The sequence below is a fragment of the Marmota monax genome, unplaced genomic scaffold, assembly GCF_021218885.2.
Source record: "Marmota monax isolate L192 unplaced genomic scaffold, Marmota_monax_Labrador192_F-V1.1 WCK01_AAM20220418_F8-fsc01357, whole genome shotgun sequence".
Taxonomy (NCBI): domain Eukaryota; kingdom Metazoa; phylum Chordata; class Mammalia; order Rodentia; family Sciuridae; genus Marmota; species Marmota monax.
This window is the reverse complement of record NW_026694241.1, coordinates 1-26,048: the sequence shown is the minus strand read 5'-3', so window position 1 is coordinate 26,048 and position 26,048 is coordinate 1. Positions and strand designations below refer to the sequence as shown.

At 36.4% G+C, this 26,048-nt stretch overlaps 1 protein-coding gene across 1 annotated transcript; it reads left to right on the top strand.

Annotated features, from left to right (window-relative positions):
* The first annotated feature begins 7,157 nt into the window (after positions 1-7,157).
* LOC124108460 (protocadherin Fat 1-like) lies at positions 7,158-13,967 on the top strand. Its single transcript, XM_046466905.2, has 2 exons — positions 7,158-7,291; positions 11,547-13,967. The coding sequence occupies exon 2, from the start codon at positions 11,567-11,569 to the stop codon at positions 12,173-12,175; it is 609 nt and encodes a 202-aa protein (XP_046322861.1). The 5' UTR covers positions 7,158-7,291; positions 11,547-11,566; the 3' UTR covers positions 12,176-13,967.
* Positions 13,968-26,048: the final 12,081 nt, after the last annotated feature.

The window sequence follows — 26,048 nt, the reverse complement described above, 5'->3', positions numbered from 1 at the left end:
ACTCTGTTGAGTTCCTTTAGCTATTTTTTCCTCTTCTTGATTTTGAATATTTAAAAATAAATTACTCAGAGAGAACTGAAATTGTCAACCATATGTTCTGGGAGGCCCTGGAACGAAGCTAATGCCTAAAAACCAGAGGGCAGAGTTTTCTAGTATCCAGAAGAAAATAATGTGAAATAATGCCTCTCACAAAATGGAATTATAGGCAGGACTGAAATATGAGAGGCCTGTGCATGTGTTTCTGGGAGTCGGGGGTTGGCTCTGAAGGAAAGGGGAGAAGGGACCCTAATTAGGAGTCCCATGGCCCACAAAGAGATTAAAGTACTGAGGTAATTATGAAGCACCTATTTTATGCATGTGGGTTACTTCTGCCTCCTCTGAGCTGACAGACAAGAATTTCCAGGACATTCTCTCATGTGAACCAAGTCTCAGGATAAACAGAAGTCTTCAGAGACCTCTCCAGTTTTTACATGCAAGCCCTAAAGTAGAGGCAGAAAACATGCAGAACTCCCAGATAGGAAGCCTTGGATGACAGGAAAGCTGCACTCCTTAGGCATTTTATGGGGTATCCCCTGCACCCCCTGGTCACTTCAACTGAAGAGTTAACCTGATCTATGCAGTCACTCTTGCTTTCTAGTGTACCTCTTAGAACTAGGAATGTTGAATTCAGAATTAAATTTCAAGCTGCATGATAGGAACATCGAGAATAACTTTTTTTCTTTTAAAATTTTTTTTAACAAGAAAAGCCACAGTGTTGTGAGCAGAGGCTGGTGAATTTCATGAGCTTTCCCCACTGTCATGAAGTTTCAGCTTCCAGTAGATAGCTTTTCAGGAGATGGAAACCTATCAACTTGATGTTTGTGAGTCTTTCAGATTTTCCTGCATAGTCTCAACTCACAGTCCTTGAAAGAAAAAGATGCTCTTGAGAAGAGGACAAGTAGGAAGTAAAAAGAAATATTAAGGAAAAAAGTCAAGTGAATATGCTCACTTAATGGTGCCCCTTCATCAAAATTCTATGCTACAGTTTTCTAAACTTCCTGACAATATGCTCAATGGCTTGGCTGTAAATTCAGACAAAATCAGTTAATTTTAAAAAAGGGAAATCAGCTTAGAGGGGAATTTGGCCAAATCTTATAATTTAGAAAGCACAAATGGATTTGCTTACATAGAAGTCCAGGCCCTTACTTTTGGAGATTCTCTTATTGATCAGAGGTTGGATGGATCTGAACACTGTGTGTGAGAGGTTGTTTTAATTTTTGGTTTTTAAAGCTTTATTTTTTTATGTTCTCTGTATGGTTCTAAGGTTCAACCAGGGATGAACTTCAGTGAGTGAAAGGTGAACTAGCTAATTGATGGTAAAGACGCATGAAAAAGCCCCCTCTTCTATCCACTTGAGTATATTTTCTATTCTGCTGTTCCACTCAATATTAATATTTAACAGAATATAAAAATTAAGACTTTTGGAAATTTAAAAGACCATAGGACCTAAAAGAAGCAGAAATGGGTATTTTAATTCTCCTGACAAGGATTTATAAACAGAATAAACACATTGAAAATTATGATCGAGAAAGTCCTGTCCATGGCTGCAGGGCCTCTGTCTGTCTTGTTGAACACTATCTCCAGCATCAAGCCCATTGTTTTTTACATGGTAGATGAATTAACAGAACAAATCCCACCTACCCTAAGGGGATTTGTCTGTGTAGAAAGGAGATGGCTTTTGCTTTCAGGGTGAAATAAACTCTCTGGTTCCTGTCCAGTGGAATTGCAACTTAATACCAACTAGCTCCTGGTAACTGCAGTGTGGGCCCTGGTTAACAACTGACATAGTCCCCATATCCACACCCACAGTCCTGCCTGGCCACCTACTCTGTGATGACAGGCAGATTGTCTGTTACATTGCAGGAGGATGAACTGTACAGAGATGGCAGTTAGACCCAGCTTCAGGCTAGAGCTTGTAAAATGACCCTTTGTCAGTTATCTCAGTAATTAACTTTAAAGCTCTTATTTGTTCCAATTTGTTCATTTGTTCATAAATAAGTCAAAGAATCTCTTATTTCATCTATTAAGAGAGAGTCATTAATCATGCATTTTATGTTTTATGCTTGAATTGTTAAAAAATATTTTGAAGACTCAAGAAAACTGAACTTTCTGATAATGTTTAAAGTCAGTGACCAAATAACTCATTAAAGTTTGATGGGACAGAGAAACATAAATTTATCTTAAATAAATAAATAAAATTCACTTCTTCTTGTGTTCATTTAACAAATATTTATGAGGAACTGCTCTTTGCTCTGCATTGTCCTCCCAGACACTAGAAAGACAAAGAAAAAAAAAAAAAAAAAAAAAACACCAGTGCAGTTCCTATTCATTTGGGACTTACATTCTAGAGGAAAAACAACAGGCAGTAAGCAAAATGAACAAATTAGCACATTAGAAGTTTCCATATGTAAACTCGACTATGAAAACAATCAAGCCAAGAAAATGGAACACAGAGTTTTGGGAATAAGTACTACTTGAGGTGGTCAGCTTTGCAGAGACTTGAATATATTTAAGATTTTCTATTGACAGTGCCATTATTATTAATTTTTGAGTCCCAAACAGAATAAATGATAAAGCATAGGTTTGTTTGAGATTTTTTGGAATTTTCACCTTAATGTCACTGGACTTTATTAGTGTTATCAATAGGGGCCTGGACAGGAATTTCACCTCTGGGTTCAGGAACACATCATATTATATCAATCTAATGGTTATCCCAAAAAGGCAGACTGGGCCCAAGGATTGCACATAAATAATGACTCCATTCAAAGGCACACCCCTTTGATTTTATTTAAAGAGTAGCCTCTTATTAATACCTGAATGGCCAATTTTTCAAAAATGAGCTCCAATTAGTGGAACTCTTACTCCAAAGTCAATGGCACTGGTGAGAAGTCAAGAGAATCTCAAGTGTATAGTCCAATGATGGTTCAATGCCTTTTTTCCCAGAATTCTGCCACCCATCCTTTCCTTCTCTATTCTTATCTGAAATTCCACAATAAACACACACAAGACTGGTGGTTCATCTACAATTCAGACACATACTCTTACACAAATACATTGCCATTCATATTCATGATGTTTAACTTGGCTGCCTATTTAATTACTGAAAATGGCCATATCAAAATTTGCACGTGTGCATGGAAATAAAAGCTGACCACTTACATTTTAAAATTTTATTCAATATCATTTTTTATTTCTAGGTTTTTATATACCATGTTGCAAGTCTACTTTAAGGTTAAATACAATTTTGACCCAATATTGCTCTTTTGGAAAATGAATGATATTAGATTTGAAGCCTAAAAGATATAAATTATGTATCTTATGAATCTTAAGAGAGATTTTTAACTTTTTGTCAAAAGGCAAGTTCTGATTAAAAATTGAGGAAAGGTAGAACTTGGATGGAAAATTATTTGAGACCTCAAAATGCCTACATAACTCATAACCTTGAGGTAGATGCTATGATTATCCTACTAACTTCATTAAGTTCCATGGAAGCAAGGACTTGGCCTATTCACTCTGTACTCCACACCTAGTATAGTGCCTAGCACACAGACGTTGATCAAGCAAAGTGATTAAAGGACCCAAAGAAATTTTCAGACACAATTAAAAGTTTAAAAAACCCAGAAAAGTATCCCAGGCTGTGCATTGGCAAAGCTTGGCTGAACCACGACCTCAGTACCAACATGCAGAGTAGACTCAACTCTAAGACACCCTTAACACCAAAATGCAACAAGTAACCTCAGCTTAGCAACCATCAAGTGTGCAGGAGACAGTGGCTGGATCAACCGACACCAGTGACCAGACAACTGTCAGGTCTATGGTGAGCTGGGATTCTTTTTCACAGTTTTAACTAATTTGTGCTTGATCATAAATTTTAATTCAATTCCAAAATCCCTAAAACAATTCTTCACAGAACTAGAAAAAGCAACCATGAACTTCGTGTGGAAAAATAAGAGATGCAGAATAGCCAAAGCAATACTAAGCAAGAAGAGAGAAGACATATCATAATACTATAGCTTAAACTGTACTACAGAGACATCGTAACAAAAACAGCATTGTATTGTCATCAAAATAACACAGAGACCAATGAATGGTACAGAATAGAAGACAGAGAAAACTCACAAAAACACAGTTATCTCAAACTAGACCAAGGCGCCAAAAACATACATTTAAGAAAAAAAAAAAAAAAAGCCTGTTCAACAAATGGTAAATGGTGCAGGAAAAATTGGAAAACCACATAAAATAAAAAGTAAAGCCCTCTCTCTCACTCTGCACAAAACTCAATTGAATATAGATCAAAACTTAGGCACTAGAACAGAGATCCTGAGCCAAATAGAAGAAAAAGTAGGCCTAAATCTTCACTATGTCATCCTAAGATCTGACTTCCTTAAGGTGACTCCTACATTCCAAGAATTTCAAGAATCAATAAACAGGATAGATTCAAATTAAAAAGCTTCTTCTCAGCAAAGGAAACAATCAATAATGTGAAAACAGAGCCTACAGAATAGGAGAAAATCTTCACCACATGCACCTCAGAGCATTATTCTCCAGGATATATGCAGATCTCAAAAAACATGACACCAAAAAAAACAAATAACCAAATCAATAAATGGGCTAAGGAACTAACAGACACTTCACAGAAGAAGCAACAAATACATGAAAAATGTTCAATATTTAGCCATTAGTAGAAAGCAAATCAAAACTTCTCCAAGATTTTATCCCACCCCAGTGGACAAACATGGTTATCAAGAATACAATCATCAAGTAACAATAAATGTTAGGGAGGATGTGGGGAAAAGGGTGCACGCACACATTGCTTGTGTGACTGCAAATTGAGGCAACCATTATGGAAAGCAGTATGGAAATTCCTCAGAAAACGTGGACTGGAACCAACATCTGACACAGCTCTCCCTTTCCTCATTTTATAACCAAACGACTTAAAAGCAGCATATTACAATGACACAGTCACATTATGTTTACAGCAGCTCAATTCATAATAGATAAACTGTGGAACTAACCTAGGTGTCTTTCAACAGATAAATGAATAAAGAAAATGTGGTGTGTATGAGTATAGATATACATATGTGTGTATGTGTGTGTGTGTGTGTATATACATATATATAATATATATAATATATATATATTGTATGTAATATATACATATATATATATATATATACACACACACACACACACAATGCAAACACACATACACACACATAAACAATTTTACACACATATATAGGATGGAATAAACTCAGCCTTAAAGAAGAATTAAATTATGACATTTGCTGGTAAATGGATGGAGCTTATCATGCTAAGTGATAAGCCAATCCCAGAAAATTTTCCCTGATATGCTTATGATAATCACAGTAAGGGGGGGGGGGGGGGTAGGGAAGAATAGAGTTGTTTTAGACTGCACAGAGAAGTGAAGAGAGGGAAAGGGGTACACTGGGTAGAGTGGATAGTAGAATGAATCAGACATTTATTCCAAAGTACATATGCAAATACGTGACTAGTGTGATGCTACATCCTGTACAACCAGAAGCATGAGAAATCATACTACATTTATGTACGCTATGTCAAAGTGCATCCTATTGTCCTGTAGAATTAGAACATTTTTTTTAAAAAGAAGATTAAAGAAAACATACCAATTTGCAGAAAAAAATATGACTACAATATCTGCCACCTGGAGACACTCATGGTAACTGAAGCTAAACCAGTCTTCAAAAAACAAAGGACAAATGTTTTCTCTGATATGTGGGAGCTAACCCACAATAGGAGGGGTGATGGGAACAGAAGTGCAGTAGATTAGACAATGGGGAATGGAGGGAAAGGAGGGGCATAAGCAAAGGAAAGACAGTGGAAAGACTCTAATGCAGCTTTCCCATGTGTATACGTGGAAACACTGTGAATCCCACCACCATGTACATCCTAAGAATATAATTCTAAATATATAAGGTATCTTACTTATACAAATATTGATTATATAATATTGAATTTTATGGGCCAGGATTGTGGCTCAGTGGTAGGGCACTTGCCTAGGCATGTGTGAGGCACTGGGTTTAATTCTCAGTACTGAATTAAAAAATAAAATAAAATAAATGGACCATTAACAACTTAAATAATTTTTTAAAAATGGATTCTATAATAAAAACAACCAATAAATGAAAATTAACAAAATGAAACATTTCCTAGGTTCCCTTAAACATTTTGATAGCACTGAAATCAACTTCAAATGAATGGAAAGAAAAAAGGCTTTTAAGAGTAAGTTAGTCTCCACCATTATTCTGTGAAATGATGACATAACTATTGGGACAGACTTTTCCCGCTTATGACCTCCAGAACTGTGGGAAATATTTTTCTATTATTTATGAGTCTCATAATTTTCACTAGTAGAAATTAAAATTAACAAATTTCAATATTTAGACGCTAATTACCTAACGTATAACAATACCTCGAAACCAGAGTTTGAAGATGAGACTCCATGGCTCTAGCTGGCAGGTAGGGGGTCTGCGTGCGGGGTGGGGAGGCCTCCGCAGCAGAGAGGAGTCCTACCTACCTCCTTATGGCGGGCCATTCCATCCAGCGCTGCAGCAGACCCCAGCAGATCCTCAACCCTGTCTTCTTTCTTTCAGCAGTCTCTTGGAAGTCGAAGAATCACCTCTGGGAACCAAACCAGGGTGAAACTTCCATGGAACTCCGGCGAAAGTCCGGCGAAGGTCCGGCGAAGGTCCGGCGAAAGTCCCGCGAAAGTCCCGCGAAAGTCCGGCGAAAGTCCGGCGAAAGTCCGGCGAAAGTCCGGCGAAAGTCCGGCGAAAGTCCGGCGAAAGTCCGGCGAAATCCAGGACACCAACCTCGATGGCCTCCGCTGCTTCTCTACGTCTGAACACCCTGCAAGGGGTTTATATAGCGCTTGGTCCAATCCTATTGGTCCAAACTTATGCTAATTAGGACTTGAAAAAAGGACCAATGCTATTGGCCCAAAGTTATGCTAATTGGGTTGGACACATACTAACGCCATTGGTCAGTCTCTTTTTAATATTCATAGTAGATTCATTCATAGAAGCAGCCCCAAATTCCCACGCTGACAATGAATGAATGGGCTGGGCAGCAGCTCAATGGCAAAACCGCAAAGTGCTTGCCTCGCATTCCCAACTGGAACTGTGTGCCTGGGTGTTTCTGAGTATAATCAGGCAAGAGCCTGTAGGGACTTGCTGGTGATAACAAGGAGGATCATCAAGAAATAGTCATGGTAAGAAATGTTTTTGTTCTCTCTTCTGTTTTATGCTGCCATTCACTCATTCGTTCATTTATTTGTTCCATGGACTGATTGAGTTTATTTTATGTGCCAGGTGCCACAGTCATAGCATTTGTGCTTGTGCTTGATAGATAACAGGTTACCATTGGCCCACAAATGGACATATGTGTTCTAAAAGATTTCTGCTCTAGAGCATGTGATTGCACAGTTAGAAATTTCATTGCTTTGAGACTTTCCTTCCTCATGCCAAATACTCTTGAGTAAATGATGAAATATTGAGAAAGTGGTTTGATTTTTTTTTCCACCTTCCTCAGTGCCATTGTTAGTACAAGAAATATTGTTTCTTTCATTCTAATATTCATAATGGTTTTAGAGAATTGAAATCTTCTGCTTTCCTTGATTTCTGTTGTTATTAAGTGCAGAGCTCTATCTACTTAGGTGTGGTCTCTCCTATACATTAGATTCCATAGTGTTTAGATTATCTATAGATCATAAAATAAAAATCTGAGTAAATGGAGAATAATTTTTACACAATACTTACTTTTCTACTTTATGTGCTTAAACTATTCTTATTTCTTTACATATTTGAAATTTCATATGTTTCCCATAAAATAACTGAATTGAGTTTATTATTCACAAATATGATTTTACATACTGTCTGTGATTGCAGTGTTGAGATGCATTGTAGTATAGTTAGTGACTTGAATACAAGTATTTTTCCACTGGTTCAAAAATTTAGCAGTTAGAAAAACAGTACATTCCATTTGTGCATGCCTGAGCGTTTCAATAAAGTAATTTTGTCATAGACAAACTGGCTGGGGTTATGTAGGAGAAAATGTTAAACTTTCCCTTAGCTTTCACATAATTTTCAACAACTGGGTGGTTAAAATATGATTGTTGGTGTCTGAGTCAAGGCATGTGCATTCTTCAAATGCTTGTAATGACTGATGGGATTAGTAATTTGGTATTCTAAGAATGGAACTCTTATCTGCCCTCAAAGAATAGATAGTACCAATGGGCTATTCTAATATGGTATTGGAGCTTTTAATATGTTTTTATAGTTTTGGTAAAGTTATGCTAAACAATTATTTCTTAGGAAACCATTACCAGGAAAATGCAATAGAATTGTTTGTATGTACATCTTTTGGTATGGTATGAACTATAAAATGTTCTTACTGCCTTTTATTTATCAGTTTATCCATAATCAGCTGCTTCCTAAATTGTGTCAGATTACATTTAATAAAGTTCAAAAGACTAGTTATAAATTCCATCCATAACACTGTATGTTTAATTAGCAGCAATTTATTGAGCAAAAGGTTTAGTCTGATTAGGAGTCTTTAGGGGAAAAGGAATTTAATTAAAAGATATTTTCAGTATCAGTTGGGCTATGCACTAGAGACACATCAGTGCCATACTCTGAGCCATGTGGTATTTTCTTCTTTTTAGGTTATTTTTAAAAGTAGATTATTGGGACATTCCTACTATTGTTATGACACCTGGAAATACATTCAGTAAATACATTTATTGATTTGAATTGTTTTTTTTCTCCAAGGTCATGTTAAATGTAATTACAGTGAAGTTTGGTAAAGGTTGCCTTACTTTGATTAGGCCTTTACTGAATGAACATCTGCAGTGTGTCAATCACAAGAAGAAACAAGATTCTCCTGCACATCTTTCTTACTTTCTCTGTGGGGGAGATACATTAAACTATAGTGGTAGCTAAAAACCAAAAATGGGTGTGTTTGTTCAGATGATTTCCCTGTTTAAATACAGAGAACAATATAAAGTTAAAATATTTCAGCTAAAGTAAATTACTAAGACCTCAACTTTTGCCGCTCACTGCCTTTCTGATTGGTTCGTAAAAACCATATGTATATTTCAGTGTGGGCAGATGTAACTGTTAGTGATACACCAGTCAGCAGCCCTTGTTGTTTTTGCACAAAAATACGTTGCTTTCCCTTCTGTATATCTGATGCTTTCTGCCTCTCTCTATGTGTGAGAGACAGAGAGAAAGAAAGATCCATACATTAAATCACTGGCTAAGTTTCTGTTGAACCTTCTTGGTATCAGTGACAAGTTCAGAGCTACCTTTTTTAAAACTCAAGCTACTCCAGATGATGAAGTATGTTTCTAAATTTCCTATGGTTGGTAAAGAGCAAGGTTGTCATATATACTGTAAAAAACAACAACAACAAAAACAGGTAAATAACAGAAATCTCTATACTGAATAGGGAGGTCAAGGAAGGCCTCACCATCACACTCTCTAAGCAGGGCCGTTCAGGTAAAACCTAAATGAATGAGTAAAGAAATGAATGGAGAAGATGGAGAAACAGCTAGGGAAGGCGGTTCTAGGAAAGGACACACCAAATTCAAAGGCCTGAGAGAATGTTAATTTCTTTAGTTGAAGCCTTGCCTATTTGAAGCTTTTCTGGCAAAATAAAATTTCACTATAGAAAATAAGAGAAATATGGGGCTGGGGTTGTGGCTCAGTGGTAGAGTGCTCACCTAGCACGTGTGAGGCACTGGGTTTGATCTTCAGCACCACATAAAAGTAAATGAGTAATATAAAGGTTAAAAAAAAAAGAATGCTTAAAAAAAAGAAAAGAGAAATATATGTCAATGGGCGAATATAAATTTTGGGGGGTGGAGAGGTAGCTGCCAAGGGTTACCATGGTATCCCATGTCTTGCCAGGCCAGTCTGTCACAGTTTTGAAAGATAAAGATGATGTACGGGATAGAATGAGAAAAGCATCCCTGAGTTCTAATGACTGCCTAAAAATCATTGAGAGAGAACCTGGGATCATTGGCTCATTTAAATAGAGACAGTCCGGATATTAGTGTCTGAGCAGCCTGGCAGAAGCTGCAGGACTCCATCCTTAGGCCAGAGTTCAGTCCAGAGCTGCAGGTTCTAGAAAAACCCTGGCTTCCTCCCTGTTGCAGACTGAGGGACCGCCTTGGGGTCTGGACACAGAGCCAGGGAGACTTAATGAAAACCAGGCTGGGTCTGGCCTCAAAAAATTGTCATGGATTTTTGGAAAACGTATTAAAGGAAGGAAATGAAGACTGTAGAGGAAGTGTTTACTGTTAATTATGTGGAGAAAGAAGTGCTGGACTAATTCCCTGGTTTGCACATCACTCTAAGCAGTTCTAGTCTATGAAGTACCATACTGATTGCAAACCTAGAGGAAAATTAATTTAAGAACACAATTAAGTAGCTTGTTTTGGGGAAGCATAATAGTTCTTTGGGGGAAAAATAAGTTTAGTACTATAAATTCTGCATATTTGTTTATGAAACCAAAATGGATGGAAGGCTTACGGATGGATCTATCCTAAATACTCTCATACTACCTTGATCTATGCAAAAAAGCTACAGGAATTGCTGGTTTCTTGAAAAGACACACAATTATGGGATTTTTTTTGGAGTTGAGGTTATAGCTAAATATATATAGCATAGCCTGGAAAGGTTTAAAGAAAATTAAGCAAAACAATGTGTCCTACTAGTTTATTCGTCAGCTGCAGCACTATTGACATTTTAGACCAGAAAATTTTTGTCTTGGGGGTCTGTCCTACGCATGGTAAGATGTTTAGCAGCATCCCTGTTCTCTACCACCAGATGCTAGTAACGCTTTCTCCCTCTAAGTTGGGAAAACCAGAAGTATCTCCAGACATTGCCAGATGTGTCCTTGGGAACAAAATTGCCCCTACTTGAGAACTACTGACTAGAAGATAAATTGGGCTGAAAAAGGTTATGAAGGAACTATTGTTGGAATCCTCAGTACACCAAATATTGAAAGTAATGGACAGCTCTCTTGAATCTTAATGTAAATTCTCCCAGTGAATTGAAATCTTCCTTTTCATAATTAATTAGATCGCTATGAATTTGCAAATGCAAATATATTCCAGAAGGCTTTTGAGGAACTATTGGAAAATCATTAACTCAGATGCTTTATGGAGAGACAACCATGTCTTTCCAAAACATATTTCCAGTTCAGACAACAGAATGAGTTTTGGCTTTAGGTACAAAATGATATTTCTTCTGTTTCTTGTAGTCAAATTTCTGAAAAACATGCCTTATTTTAGATGGATTAAAATGAAACAGGAAACAGTTGATGGTTCCATTCAAATATTAATGTCCTCTGCATTTCTGCTTAATTTCAAAATATCATTTTAAGATATTTTTGTTTCTCTTTGTCCAGCTACTATTATTATGTCTCATATCCTCTAACATGTATTTTTTTCCCTCTTTCAGGAAATATTGGAAATTCTTTTATGATTGATCCCATCTTGGGCTCTATAAAAACTGCCAAAGAATTAGATCGAAGTAACCAAGTGGAATATGATTTAATGGTGAAAGCTACAGATAAAGGCAGTCCACCAATGAGTGAAATGACTTCTGTGCATATCTTTGTCACGATTGCTGACAATGCTGCTCCTAAGTTTACATCAAAAGAATACTCTGTTGAAATTAGTGAAATTACCAGCATTGGGAGTTTTGTTGGACTAGTTATAGCCCATAGTCAGTCATCAGTGATATATGAAATAAAAGATGGAAATATAGGTGATGCTTTTGATATTAATCCACATTCTGGAAGTATCATCACTCAGAAAGCCCTGGATTTTGAAACTTTGCCCATTTATACATTGACAGTCCAGGGAACCAACATGGCTGGTTTGTCCACTAATACAACTGTTTTAGTGCATCTACTAGACGAGAATGACAACTCGCCAGTTTTTATGCAGACAGAATACTCAGGACTTATCAGTGAATCAGCTTCCCTCAACAGTGTAGTCCTGACAGACACGAATATCCCACTTGTTCTGATTATCCCAGGCATTTTCCCCTCTATTACTTGGACCCCTGGTATCTCATTTTTCTAATTGTAATATTTTCAGAGTAATCTCCCTGTTTACCTGCTTCTCCTCTGAGTGGCTTTCCCCCTTCCTTTTGATTGGCCTTGAAGTCCTTGGCACTTGGAAGCTTTCCTCTGAGCTGTTGAAAGCTGCAGGTGGAGCTTGCTAACTCCTGGGCTTCCCTGCAGGGAGGCTGTTTGCTTTGCCCATTTTCTGCAGGTCTTTTCCTTGAAGAGACAGGTTTCTCTAGAGGAGGGGAGGAATCCTCTTCTCCCAGCCTGAGAAATGTGGCTCTTTGAAGTCAGCTACGGGAAATGAGGGTGTTATCATTCACTTCCTGTTTGCTTCACTTTGCCCTTTGTCTCCAAATCAGCCCTGGAGAGAGCAGAGAATCCAGGTCTACCTGCTTGAGTATTACAGCCTACTACACCCTGCTGTTCCTCTTCCCATTGTGCGTAACAAATTGACCTGTTAACAAGGCCTTCTCCACCTCTACCTGTGGTCCATTTGGAGTTGACAATACCTCTTGGTTGCATTAAAAGTGGAGTTTGCTTTTTTTTTTTTTTTAAAGCTCTGTCCTTTTTCTGTTCTGGATTTTTTTTAAAAAAATCATTTATTTTAAAACTTTGTTGTTGGATGACTTTCAAGAAAAAAAGGGGGGCAGAGATTTTAATACTCTACCATCTTAAACTGAAAGTCTGTAATAAGCTCTTAACTATCAGTTTCTAGTTCCAGAAAGAACTGATATATGAATTTTCTATCGCACCATAGCAAATGAGCATACATTTAGTGGTTTAAAATTACCCCTCTTTATTAGCTCTAGTTTTGCATATAGAAACCCTGGCATGGTGTGACTGGGTTCTCTGCTCAGTCTCACTAGACTTAAGTCAAATTTCTAGCTGGTCTGTGGTTTTGCTGAGGTCTTATGTCACGGGAGAAGAGATGTCTCTGGGAAAGGGCCCAAGGAGTTCCCAGAGGGGAGAGAGACCCTACTGGTCCACTCAGGACCAGTAGGGTTCTTAGCATAAGTGATGGAAAAGAATTTCAGCACAAGTCAGACAAAGACTCAGGTTTATTCAGGAAGGCAGATAAACATTTAAGGGAGAATGCAGACTTGTCTCAAGCGAGAAGCAGCCCTGACTTGGGCCGGGGTCCAATATTTATAGAAGAGCTGTATTGAGGGCTGGACTGGGGGTGGATCCTGGGTGGAGCTGCACAATGTCATGCTAGTTTTCCCTGCGCTTGAGTATTTCCCTCATTTTACAAGGGCATATTGTTCAAGATTTACAACTATGTTTTCTATGTCTCCGTGGCTTGTGGGTGTTTTCTTTAAGATTCAGTATTTCTCTCTCTCTATCTAATCCCTATCTCAGGTCCACTCCAAGCTCTCAGGGTTGTTGGCACAAGTTGGTTCCTTGCAATCGTAGAACTGAGGTCCTCTTTTCCTGCTATCTGGCCTGAGGTTCCCTCTTCCTTGACAGCTTCTTTGCTTGGGTTTTGGCCCTCTCACAACATGGAAGCTTGCAACACACTTAAGTATGTACAAGATTTCACCTGCCCGAGTCAGGTGGTCCACCCAAAAGATCAGAAATCTTCCTTTGGATTAACTGAAAGTCAGCTGATTAGTGTCCTAATCCAGGAATTCCCATCACATTCACAAGTCACATCCATACCCGTGGAGGTAGTTATACCAGGTCCCCAGGAGTCATCTTAGAATTCTACTATCACATTGGACACTGTTATTTTTTCTTATTTCTTTTTTGTTTGTTTTTGGCAATACTTTGAACTTCTAAATAAACAGATGGCATTTTAAATTGAAGACTATTTGCATTGTATTTCAATTTTTAAATATAGCATCTTTTGAACTAATCTAAAGTGACTAAACAATTTGAAGTCTCAAAGTCATTCTTAAAACCATTCCTTTAACAAACTATATGCATTACCATTGAACACTTATGGGAGAGTCAAAGCAATCACATACAATTAGTGCATTCTCCTAGTGTCTCTTCCTAAAAGCCATATCTCAATATCCCTTGATAAGGGAAAGTCAGGGTCTATCAAGTGTTCCCCTCCCTAGATGTCATTTTTACTTATTTGCTGGATGCCCATTTAAAAGTCCCTTAGAAAAATAAATAAATAAAATAAATAAATAAATTACCCAGTTATAGCAACAAAAAAATAAGAGGAACTCAGGTACCTTAGAAATTTTGCAGAGCTGCTTCAGTGTTTTTGGATATTGCTAATGTCATTTTTCAAGACAAATTACTATTGGTCACAGTCTTTATGTGCTACCACTGGAAATGATGGGTCAGTTTAAAGAACTTTACGGGTTAAATAGCTGTTAAGGGGAAAAGTGCTAGTAAACATCTGAACTTCTAAATTTCTATTTGTGAAAAAAAAATTTTAATTCTACCTCCTAAAAGTTAAAATTGAGGTGTGTTTCCGTTTTGGATTTGTCTGTCTGATGGGAAGAATAAAGTTACTTTAGATGATGGTGCTTATCATACTCATTTTTTTTTAAAGAGAGAGAGAGAGAATTTTTAATATTTGTATATTAGTTTTCGGCGGACACAACATCTTTGTTTGTATGTAGTGCTGAGGATAGAACCCGGGCCTTATTGGTTGCACTCGTCTAAGTTTTTGTCAATTATTTTAATTACCCTGGTCAATAATGTCATAATAACTAGCAGAGAAAAAAAAACTCTCTCCAGCTTTCTCCTCTGATATCTATGGATTACTTTTAAGTATTTGCTCTTCCAAGTAATTTTTAAATCTGCTTGTCAAGTTCTAAGCAAAGCTGTAGATCTGAGGAGAATTGATGTCTTTATAATTTTGAGTCTTCTTATCTAAAAGTATTTAGTTAATAAGGTCTCCTATAGTCTTTCAAAAAAATTGCATAATTTTCCACATGGAATTTACTACATCTTTGATACAAAATATTTATTCCTAAATATTTCACAGTTTTAATGCTGTAAAATTTTCTTAATGTTGCTGGTATACAGAAATTTATTTCTTGTATTGATTTTGTATCCAGCAGTCTTGATAAATTTTTTTATTTTTAAAAATATATGTGTAGATTTTCAGGTTTTCTATATAAATGGTCATATTATCTGAAAATAGTAACATCTTTTCTTCTTCAAATCTTATACTTTATACTTCATATTATCCTTTTGTATTTTTTAGAATATCCAGAAAAAATTTGAATAGGAGGATGTTAGGGCATCCTTGTCTTGTCCCTGACTTGAAGGGAAAGCGTTCAGTTTCTCATAATTATACTATTTATGTAAGATTTTGTTTTTTAAAAATATGTATGAATGGATTGAATGGATGTTGAAAAGAAATCATCAGGCTTTTTTTTTCTTTTTCTCTGGAGGTGATCATATGGTTTGCTTCTTTTAAGTGTTATTATGACAACTGAAATCAATTAATTTTAAAATAATAAACCAAATTTGCATTGCCAGTATGACTGACAATCATGGCTTATTGTGTTTTATAATAGTTGACTAATATTTGTTTTTGTTCATCAGTGAACTTGGCTTATAATTTTTTCCTTTTACATTTTGTTATTTCAATTATATCCCTCTGGTTTGGGTATCAAGGTTATACTAACCTTATAAATTGAAATGTGTGTGTGTGTGTGTGTGTGTGTTCTTTTAAAGCGTTTGAATTTACCTATTCCTTAAATGTTGATAGAATTCATTTCTCTTGACCTCATATTTTCTTTAGGAAATGTTTTAATAAATACTGCTTTAATTTACTGTAATGGTTATAAAATCATTCAGGATTTTAATTTTTTCTTGAATTAGTTTTGATAAAATATATTTTTAAGGAAATTATAGTATCATATAAGCTTTCAAATGTTACTTAGATTTTCATGAAATCCTTTGTTATTAATCTGCACAGAACTGTATTTACATTCATTTTTTTCATATGTAAAATTGTTATTTATACCCTCTCTTTTGGTTCTTTTTGTTTTGTGTTTTATTTTTTGTAGTACTGGGGATTGAAACCAGGGTGCTCTACCACTGAGCTATATCCCCAGCCCTCTATTTATTTATTTTGAGACAGGGTGTCACCAAATTGCTGAGACAGGCCTCAAACTTGTGATCCTCCTGCTTTAGCCTCCTCAGTGGCTGGGATTATAGGCACACACCACTACACCAGCTTTCCTCTCTTTTATTTCTTGATTATATATTATAAAATCAAAAAGGAGGCAACTTCATATGTATCAGAGATATTATTCACAAGGTATAAGTCAACTTTGTAAGTTATTTTTTAATAATACATTTTTATCTAAATTAATTGCATTTTGAAGAACATATGGTCTTTGTTAGGCCATTTTTATTTTTGAAGATTAACTTTACAACCAAGCGTGGAGTTAATTTTTGTATGTGGTCCAAATGCCTGAAAAGAATGGCAATTCTCTTATTGTTATGTAAAATGCTCTATATGCATCCGTTAGGTCACACTTGATGATTATGCTACTCAAGTCTCTGAATTGTATCTCCTTGATTTATCAGTTATTGAGAGAGGTATGTTACAAATCTACCATGATTGATAGATTTGCCAATTTCTCCTTGTAGTTCTTTAAATTTTGCTTATATATTCTGAGATGATGTTAAGGTGCATACAAGTTTAGAATTGCTTTATTTTCGCCTGTAATTCCTGCTACTTGGTAAACTAAGACAGGAGGATTACAAGCTCAAGGTCAACCCAGATAACATACCAACACCCTATCTCAAAAAATAAAAATAAAAAAAAATAAATTGTTTTATCTTCATATTGAAATGACCCTTTTATTGTTACATAGTAATCAGATTTACTTCTAACAATTTCTTTTGTTTTGAATTTATAACTCATAGCTATAATACTTTCTTAGTACATCTTTTTTCTATTCATTGACTTTTTGAACTCTTGCATCACTTTAAACAATTTTTGTTAGATATTTAAAAATCCAATTGAACTTTTTTTTTTCCTTTACTTTCACTGTGATGATGAATATTTTTTAATTTCTTTACGTATTTCTTTTGGATTAATATTTTCCCCCTTTTTCTTGTTTTAGTTTTTCCTGTCTACTGATTGAATGTTTTTTGCTCGGTGTCTCTTCTTTTAATAGTTATGATAAGTATTTTAATTTGCTTTCTTACCACAGTCTAAGGTAACAGTTTTTCTTTCCTCTGGAACAAACTAAGGGCATTATAATGGTTTAATTCCAATCATTGCAAAGCCTCAATTGTTATTTTAATCCAATATTTTATATAAATTAACAATTACAATTCTTTTATATTTACTCAGTTTCACTTAGCTTTACTCACTTTTTTGTGCTATTTATTATTTCTTCTTACACCTCTGATTTTCCTTCTGGCATCACTGGCCTGCTACCTAGAATTTTATAATTTCTTTTAATTGATGATTTATTGGTAATAAATTATCTCAATTTTTACCTATGTGACAATGTCTTTATTTTGCTTTAGCCCTTTCTTAGTCTGGAAAAACAGTATCCTAGAATATAGCATTCTATATTGGTTATTTTCTCTCAGCTCATGGAAGATACCCTTCTGCTCTCTTTGGCTTCACACCTGTTGGTGAGAAGCCAGCAATCGTGGGAAATCACTCTTTTCTCCCTGGCTGGTTTTTTTTTTTTTTTTTCCTATGTACTTCTGCAGTTTCTCCACAATGTGCTTATGTGTGGTTTTTACTTATCATGCCTAGGCCTCACTGGGATTCCAAGATTTGTTGTCTGAAATGGTCTCAGCTGTTATCTCTGTGTGTATATATATACACACACATCTCTTTCCCAGCCAATCTATTACGTCCATTCTGTACTTCAACTGAGCATGTATTTTGCATTCTCACTCTGCTCTCCACATCTCTTGACCTCTAGTTCATCATCTTTCCCTGTGTCTGTGAACAGTATTAGGAGTCATATATTAATAAGATATCCTCTACTTCATTATCCTTTTCTGTATCTATCTGATGTTCAATCCATCCAGTGAATTATTTTAAATTTATTTATTTATTCTAATTTATTATATATGAGAGACTACATTTCAATTCACAGCACACACAGAGAACACAATTTTTCATGTCTCTGGTTAAACACAAAGTAGAGTCACATCATTCATGTCTTCATACATGTACTTGGAGTAATGATGTCCATCTCATTCACTGCCTTTCCTACCCACCTGTTGCCTCCCCTCCTCACCCTCCCCTTTGCCCTATCTAAAGTTCCTCCATTGCTCCTATGCTCCCTGCTCCCACATCCCCATTATGGATCAGCATCCTCATATCAGAGAAAACATTTGGCATTTGGTTTTTTGGGATTGGCTTACTTCAATTAGCGTAGTATTCTCCAACTCCATCCTTTTACCTGCAAATGCTATGATTTTCTTCTCTTTTATTGGCGAGCAATATTCCATTGTGTATGTATGTATGTGTATGTGTATATATATATATATATATATATATATGTGTGTGTGTGTGTGTGTGTGTGAATATATATGTTTATGTGTACGTGTGTGTATATATATATATATGTATATATATATATATATATATATATATACATGTCTCACAGGTTCTTTATCCATTCATCTATTGAAGGGCATTGAGGTTGGTTCCGAAATTTAGCTATTGTGAATTGTGCTGCTATAAACATTAATGTGACTGCGTCACTGTAGCATGCTGTTTTTAAGTCCTTTGGGTATAAACTGAGGAGTGGGATAGGTGGTGAAATGGTGGTTCCATTCCAAGTTTTCCAAGGAGTCTCCATACTGTTGTCCATATTAGTTGCACCAATGTGCAGTCCCACCAGCAATGTATAAGCGTGCCTTTCTCCCCACATCCTCATCAACACTTATTGTTGTTTGTATTCTTAATAGCTGCTGTTCTGACTGGAGCGAGAGGAAATCTTAGAGTAGTTTTGATTTGAATTTCTCTAATTGCTAGAGATGTTGAGCATTTGTTCATATATTTGTTGATTGATTGTATATCATCTTCTGAGAAGTGTCTCAAGGATCTAGGAATTAAACCAGAGACCCTGTGCCTCATAGAAGAAAAAGCAGGCCCAAATCTTTATCATGTCGGATTAGGTCCCAACTTCTTTAATAAGACTCCTATATGGGGCTGTGGCTCAGTGGTAGAGTGCTCACCTAGCATGTGTGAAGAGGTGCTGGGTTTGATCCTCAGCACCACATAAAAATAAATAATATAAATAAATATATAAAGACTCCTATAGCACAAGAAATAAAATTATGAATCAATAAATTGGATGGATTCAAACTAAAAAGCTTCTTCTCAGCAAAAGAAACAATCAGTGAGGTGAATAGAGAACCTTCAGAATGGGAGCAAATTTTTACCACACACATCAGATAGAGCACTAATCTCTAGGATATATAAAAATCTCAAACATCTTAACACCAAAAAACAAATAACCCAATCAATAAATGGGCCAAGGACCTGAACAGACACTTCTCAGAGGAGGACATACAATCAATCAACAAGTGCATGAAAAAATGCTCACCATCTCTAGCAGTCAGAGAAATGCAAATCAAAACCACCCTAAGATACCATCTCACTCCAGTAAGATTGGCAGCCATTATGAAGTCAAACAATAACAAGTGCTGGTGAGGATGTGGGGAAAAGGGTACACTTGTACATTGCTGGTGGGACTGCAAATTGGTGCAGCCAATTTGGAAAGCAGTATGGAGATTTCTTGGAAAGCTGGGAATGGAGCCACCATTTGACCCAGCTATTCCCCTTCTCGGTCTATTCCCTAAAGACCTAAAAAGAGCATGCTACAGGGACACTGCTACATGGATGTTCATAGCAGCACAATTCACAAAAGCAAGACTGTGGAACCAACCTAGATGCCCTTCAATAGATGAATGGATAAAAAAAAATGTGGCATTTATACACAATGGAGTATAACTCTGCATTAAAAAATGACAAAATCATAGAATTTGCAGGGAAATGGATGGCATTAGAGCAGATTATGCTAAGTGAAGCTAGAAAATCCCTAAAAAACAAATGCCAAATGTCTTCTTTGATATAAGGAGAGTAACTAAGAACAGAGTAGGGACGAAGAGCATGAGAAGAAGATTAACATTAAACAGGGATGAGAGGTGGGAGGGAAAGGGAGAGAGAAGGGAAATTGCATGGAAATGGAAGGAGACCCTCAGAGTTATACAAAAGTACATACAAGAGGAAGTGAGGGGAAAGGGAAAAATAATACAAGGGGGACAAATGAATGTCAGTAGAGGGGGCAGAGAGAGAAGAGGGGAGGGGAGGGGGGGGGGGGGGAGGGGGTTAGTAGAGCATAGGAAATGCAGTAGAACACAACAGACACTAGCATGGCAATATGTAAATCAATGGATGTGTAACTGATGTGATTCTGCAATCTGTATATGGGGTAAAAATGTGAGCTCATAACCCACTTGAATCAAAGTGTGAAATATGATATATCAAGAACTATGTAATGTTTTGAACAGCCAACAATAAAAATTTAAAAAAAATAAATAAAAATAAACAAGAAGAACTGCTTTAATAACAAACATAATTGAAGATTATGAAATCAGATTTGATTTGCATTAAGAAAACATATTCTTCTAGAAATGAGGGCCAGAGCTCAGATGAGCAGAACTGGTAGCATATTGTGGAAAAATGAAACATTTTGATGTTTTAACCCCAATAAACTCAACTCCTTTCTATTTGAAAACCAATTGTTTTCATTGACAGGGTTAAAGCATTATACATGGATCTTTGTTCCTAGTGTTTATTTATGGTAGTATCAATTATGCTTCAGTCCAATCCATACTTAAAATTTTGTTTCCCACTTGTGGAATCTGAAATTATGATTTATTATGAAGCAATGTCAAATAAAAACTCAAAATAAAGTGTTTTATTATTTAAATTATAGGTGCTTGTTTTAACTGGTGTTTTGTCCACATAACTGTGTAACAGTGTAAACCCATATTCATTCTTAATTCAGTGAACATTTTTAAAAACTCTATAATTTAATTTTCTTCTGCCTCTTACCATTTTCTTCACTCAGTGAATAGGTGAATTAAGTACTACATCCTCCTCACAATTTCCTCCCCTTCCAATGAACACAGGGGTTTGCCTATTCTCTGAAATAATTGCCTTCCTTCTTTTTACATGCATCAGTAAACTGAGCGACTGTGAATTGACATTGGTTAGAGAGGAGGTAAACTTCAGGTTCAGAGGTGTAAAAAAAAAAGCAACTAAATGCTGCTGATTATGTAAGCTTTAAAAAGACATTCTTGGTGATATTGTTTTGGTTGGAAAAGCAATTCTTGCTAAATCTATTATGAAACAACATAACTTCTCAGACCAGGGAACATCCTTACTTACTGATCAAGGTCTGAACAGCTTTGCTCCTGAAGTCTGCAGCCTATGAATGGCCCTTTAGGTGCAGAAAGAAAAGTATCATTGATATATATGAGTGTTGATCCCCCAGGGCTTTTCTCTGTTTCAGTGTGTACACTGTGGATGCATTCTATTGATTCTAGAGAAAATTCAGCTGCAGATCTAAATGTTTTCACTCTGAAGAAGTGAAGAAACAAGAAATAACTAAAGACTGGCTTGTGCCCATTATATTTTTACTAAAACCAAATGAAGGATATTTTTAAAAATCCTTCATTCATTTACTATCTTTGAGATTCATTTACTCTCTTTGAGGTTAACCCAGAGTAATAAATGTTAGAAGGAGACATGTTAGATGTTGAGGGGAATAAAACAAGAAGGCAGACCCATTCAGATCCAAGAATGACTAGACAGAAAATATGGACATCTGTAGATAAATTCTAGAAAAGACCTCAAATTAAATGTGAAAAGGACTTATTTGGAAAGCTGCCAGAATTGAATCCTGGAACAGAAAAAAAAAAGAAGAAGAAAGACAGATATTAATGGGAAAACTGAAAATTCTAGTAATGTGGCATTTGGTTAATGTATCAGTGTTAATTTCTAAGTTCTGACAAATGTACCACAGCAGTGTAAGTAGGGAAAACAAGCTGAGTGAACAGTATGCAGGAACTTTCTATAATCCCTTTGCAAGTTTTCTTCATATCCAAAATTATTACAAGTAAAATATGTCTTCTAAATTATTCCAAATAAAGACTCCACTTAAAAAAATGCTCCAGGAGAAGGCTATGCGATCTCTTTTTGTGTTGATGCTCCAGAGCATCCTGTTTTGCAAAACTGATGCTGAGAGATCTATTAGATCCTTCAGTAAGTGATCTGGGAATCAGTCCAGGTCTTTTCATTTTGTTTGAAAATAAAATGCACAACCAGTCTTGTTATAATGATGTGCATCATAAGACTGACAGTTGCAATGGGGCTGGTGAGAATTTGGGGTGTTTGTAAGTGCAGGCTTATTTCTTAGGAACTGGATACTGATGCCATCATCTTCCAGACAAGCAGGAATGGTGGCTCTATGGAAACCCACTTGCTTGATTCCCAGCAGCAAGGTCACCTTCATATCCTGCTAGAATTAAAATGAACTTGGAAAAGCTGCTGAGATTCCGAAGATAGACACTATCCTATACCGTGTATAAATTTCCCCACCACTAAAGAGAGGAGGGCTTCTTTGTCCAAAGATGTTTTCAAAGTGAGACTACTTAAGCAAACTGTCAAGTATTGCTCTTCTTGTGGTAAAGAAACCTCCTCAATGTCATCTATTTGTCATCCATATGTGAGAATTCCAGCCTCCAGACAAATCCTGTGCCATATAGATGTTGGTAGATGATTACTGGCATGGGGTGATCTGAGGGAAGGGAAAGGCCAGCTTGTCCAGAAATACCATCCTGCTAAAGCTGAAAAGGCTTGCAATTCCCATTACTCACTCCTTTTGGTTAGGATGGGTACTAGAAAGCATCTTTTAAAATGTTGCTTCAGTGGAGCAATGTGTCAGCAAACAAACTATTAATGTCCCATCAATTCAGCAGAATTAAGAAGGACAAAGAACCTGAAATCATTTTTGATATGTGGGGGCTAGGAAAAGGAGAGACTGAAACTTAAACTATTTCTGGCTGATTTGAGTCACCTTTCCATGGTTATTCCATCACTCCCTCATAGCTTTCTTTATACATTCCCACTAATCGTCCTCTGGGGATTTGGGATTTATAATAGAAATAGTTCTAGGTAATAACTATCCTAGCAGCAAAATCCTAAAGGAAAAAAAAAGTTTGAAGGTACAAAATTTGTAACTAGTAAAATAAAATTGTGTTGCCAAATGGAACTTCATGGATTGACCCAGGGTCTTGAATTCCTCTATCTTAGTCTGCTCAGGTTTTTATAACAAAGTATCCTGATATAAAATGGGTGACCTAAAAACAACAGAAATTTATTTATCACAGTTCTGTAAGCTGGAAACCCAAGGTCAAGTCATCAGCCAAATTGGTGACCAATGAGGATTTTCTTTCTGGTTCATAGACTGTAGCTTCTTGCTCTACATTCCCCACATGGTGAAAGGAGCCGATAAGCTCCCACAGGCCTCTTGTACATGGCAATCATCCCATTCACAGGGGCTCCACCCTTGTGAACTAATCATTTCTCAAAGGCCTCACCTCCTAGCACCAGGAGATTGGTGGTTAGTATTTTGTGTGGAAGTGGGTATAACATCTAAACCTTGGCACCCTTTTGCTGATAAAGGATACCACATTTACTCAGAAGGGATTTTTCTCTCCAGCTGAGACAAGGAAAATTGAAGTTTTAGTGTGAACCAAGGGGGAGGTAGTTATTTTACCTTGAGCAACCCTCATCCTCTGTCAGGAACTGCAGAACTTCAGCTACAAGACAGATCTAAAAACTGGTTAATTACAATACTTATATGCCTAATTATAATTGAAGATGGCTCCTAATTATAAATTTTATTGGCATGAATTATTATTTCAAGTAGATAATGATCAACTATTGCTATAGAATAAGGTGTCTTTAAAGGTCAATTCATAAAAGTATTTTTTTCTTAAACAAAAGTGCCAAAGAGACTATTATGCACTCATACTATTTAGGGTTCAACATGTTTCCATGGATAACTATCACTTTCCCCCTGCAGTGAAACAACTTTAAAATTCCAATAACTTTCCCAAGGGCAGAATATTGATATTTACCTCTCTCAGAAAGGCATGCCTCACCATGGGAATGCTTACAAATGTTACATAAATTAGCTATCTATCTTCCTAATGAAGATGACAGAGACAAAATTGAACTGAACTGTTCCTATAAGTAGCTATGACAATTTTGATCTTGCCATAGTGTTTTTACACAGACTGACAGCCCTGTCTTCTAGAAATTCTAAAACACCAATAAATATTCAACCAGCAATCAAGGATCTTAAAAAAGGAGTAAGAATGAGTTTTAAATCTTGATCAGTATGGTAGTTATAATGAAATATGTCCCCCCCACTCTATAGACACACACACACACACACACACACACACATGTACGTACTCACAACTGCACTAAGGCAGTTTCAGTGACCCTGACAGCTGAAGAATTTCCCTGGGGTAAGAGCTCTGGGGCTGGTTTTATAGAGCAGGGTTGTTGCAGGTGGACTTTGACCAGGGTCACTGCCTTTGCAGAGCAGTTCCATAACAGCACCAAGGAAGCAATAATTGGTTCCTGTGAAAGAAACCAGACAGGAAGAGGACTGCAAGCTGAGCAGAACTGGGGGCCTGAGCTTGCGACTCTTTCCCTTCTGACTCTCAGCTTGTTTGGGGAAACAGATGTTCTCTCCCATTAAATTCCAGAGCATCTATCTTTTTTTTTTTTTTAACCCGCACACACAACAAAACCTCAAACACTCAGAGCACACCTTTTTGACCTAATGAAGCCTTAAAATGAAATGCAAGAACACAATTCATTTCCATTACCTGTGGTGTTCAGAGGTGACTTTTGAAAACCACGTATGCCAGGACATTCATCAAAACCATTTTCAAGGAAAGCTTCGTAAACTGCACTGTTTGGGGTTGGGGGGATTAGTGTCAATGTGGGGGAGGGGGGATGAAGTCATAGAAGGGGATTTGTGGCATTGGGGAGAAGGTTCTCTAGCACAAACTTAGTCTGCTACCCTACGGGATTTATTCTGAGAAGTGCAGGTGAAAAAAAATGGCCACTGTTATATCTAGATTGGCAAGGTGTTAATTACTCTGTAGGTTGTAACTTTAAATTATTTAAGGTTATGCTGCACTAGTATTCCTTAGAGGAAATTGTCCTTAAAGCTAGGAAAGGGAAAAGGCATGTTTTTCCTAAGGCTGTTAAATAGAAGCAATTGAGTCTGTTATACTAAGAGGATGAGTTTTTTTTTTTTTCCTAAATATATATATTTTTTTTAGTTGTTGATGGACTTTTATTTATTTGTAATGTAGTGCTGAGAATTGAACTCAGTGCCTCATGCATGCCAGGCAAGCACGTTACCACTGAGCCACAACCACAGCCCCTAAGAGTATAAGTTTTAAGACTGCTTTTCTTTGTTTGCATGATTATTCATGCTTAGAGCACTGTATATTATTTTTCCTATTTCAAGAAAATTTAGCATTTGTAAAAGAAACCAACTTCCCATTTAAAATTGTCTGTTAACTATGAAAGCTGTATACTTGAGTCATTTGTATATCTCTTCATACTGTAGTGGTCTTTCCTTTGTTATTGACTGATACAGTATCCTGATTACAAGGTTATTTTGTACTTGTCTTAATAACTTAGTATAATAACAACTGCTTAAAAATAAAATAAAAGCACCATGTGATATACATGTATCTTGTACAATGATGATTACTGTAATCAAGCTAATTAACATATCCACCCACTCATATATGTGTGTGTGTTTGTGTTTGTGTGTGTGTAGTGAGAACACTTTCAAGCAGAACAATTAAAAAAAATTTAG

Coding starts and splice junctions, on each gene's coding strand:
- LOC124108460 (XM_046466905.2), top strand. CDS start 11,567: ATGATTGATCCCATCTTGGGCTCTATAAAAACTGCCAAAGAATTAGAT.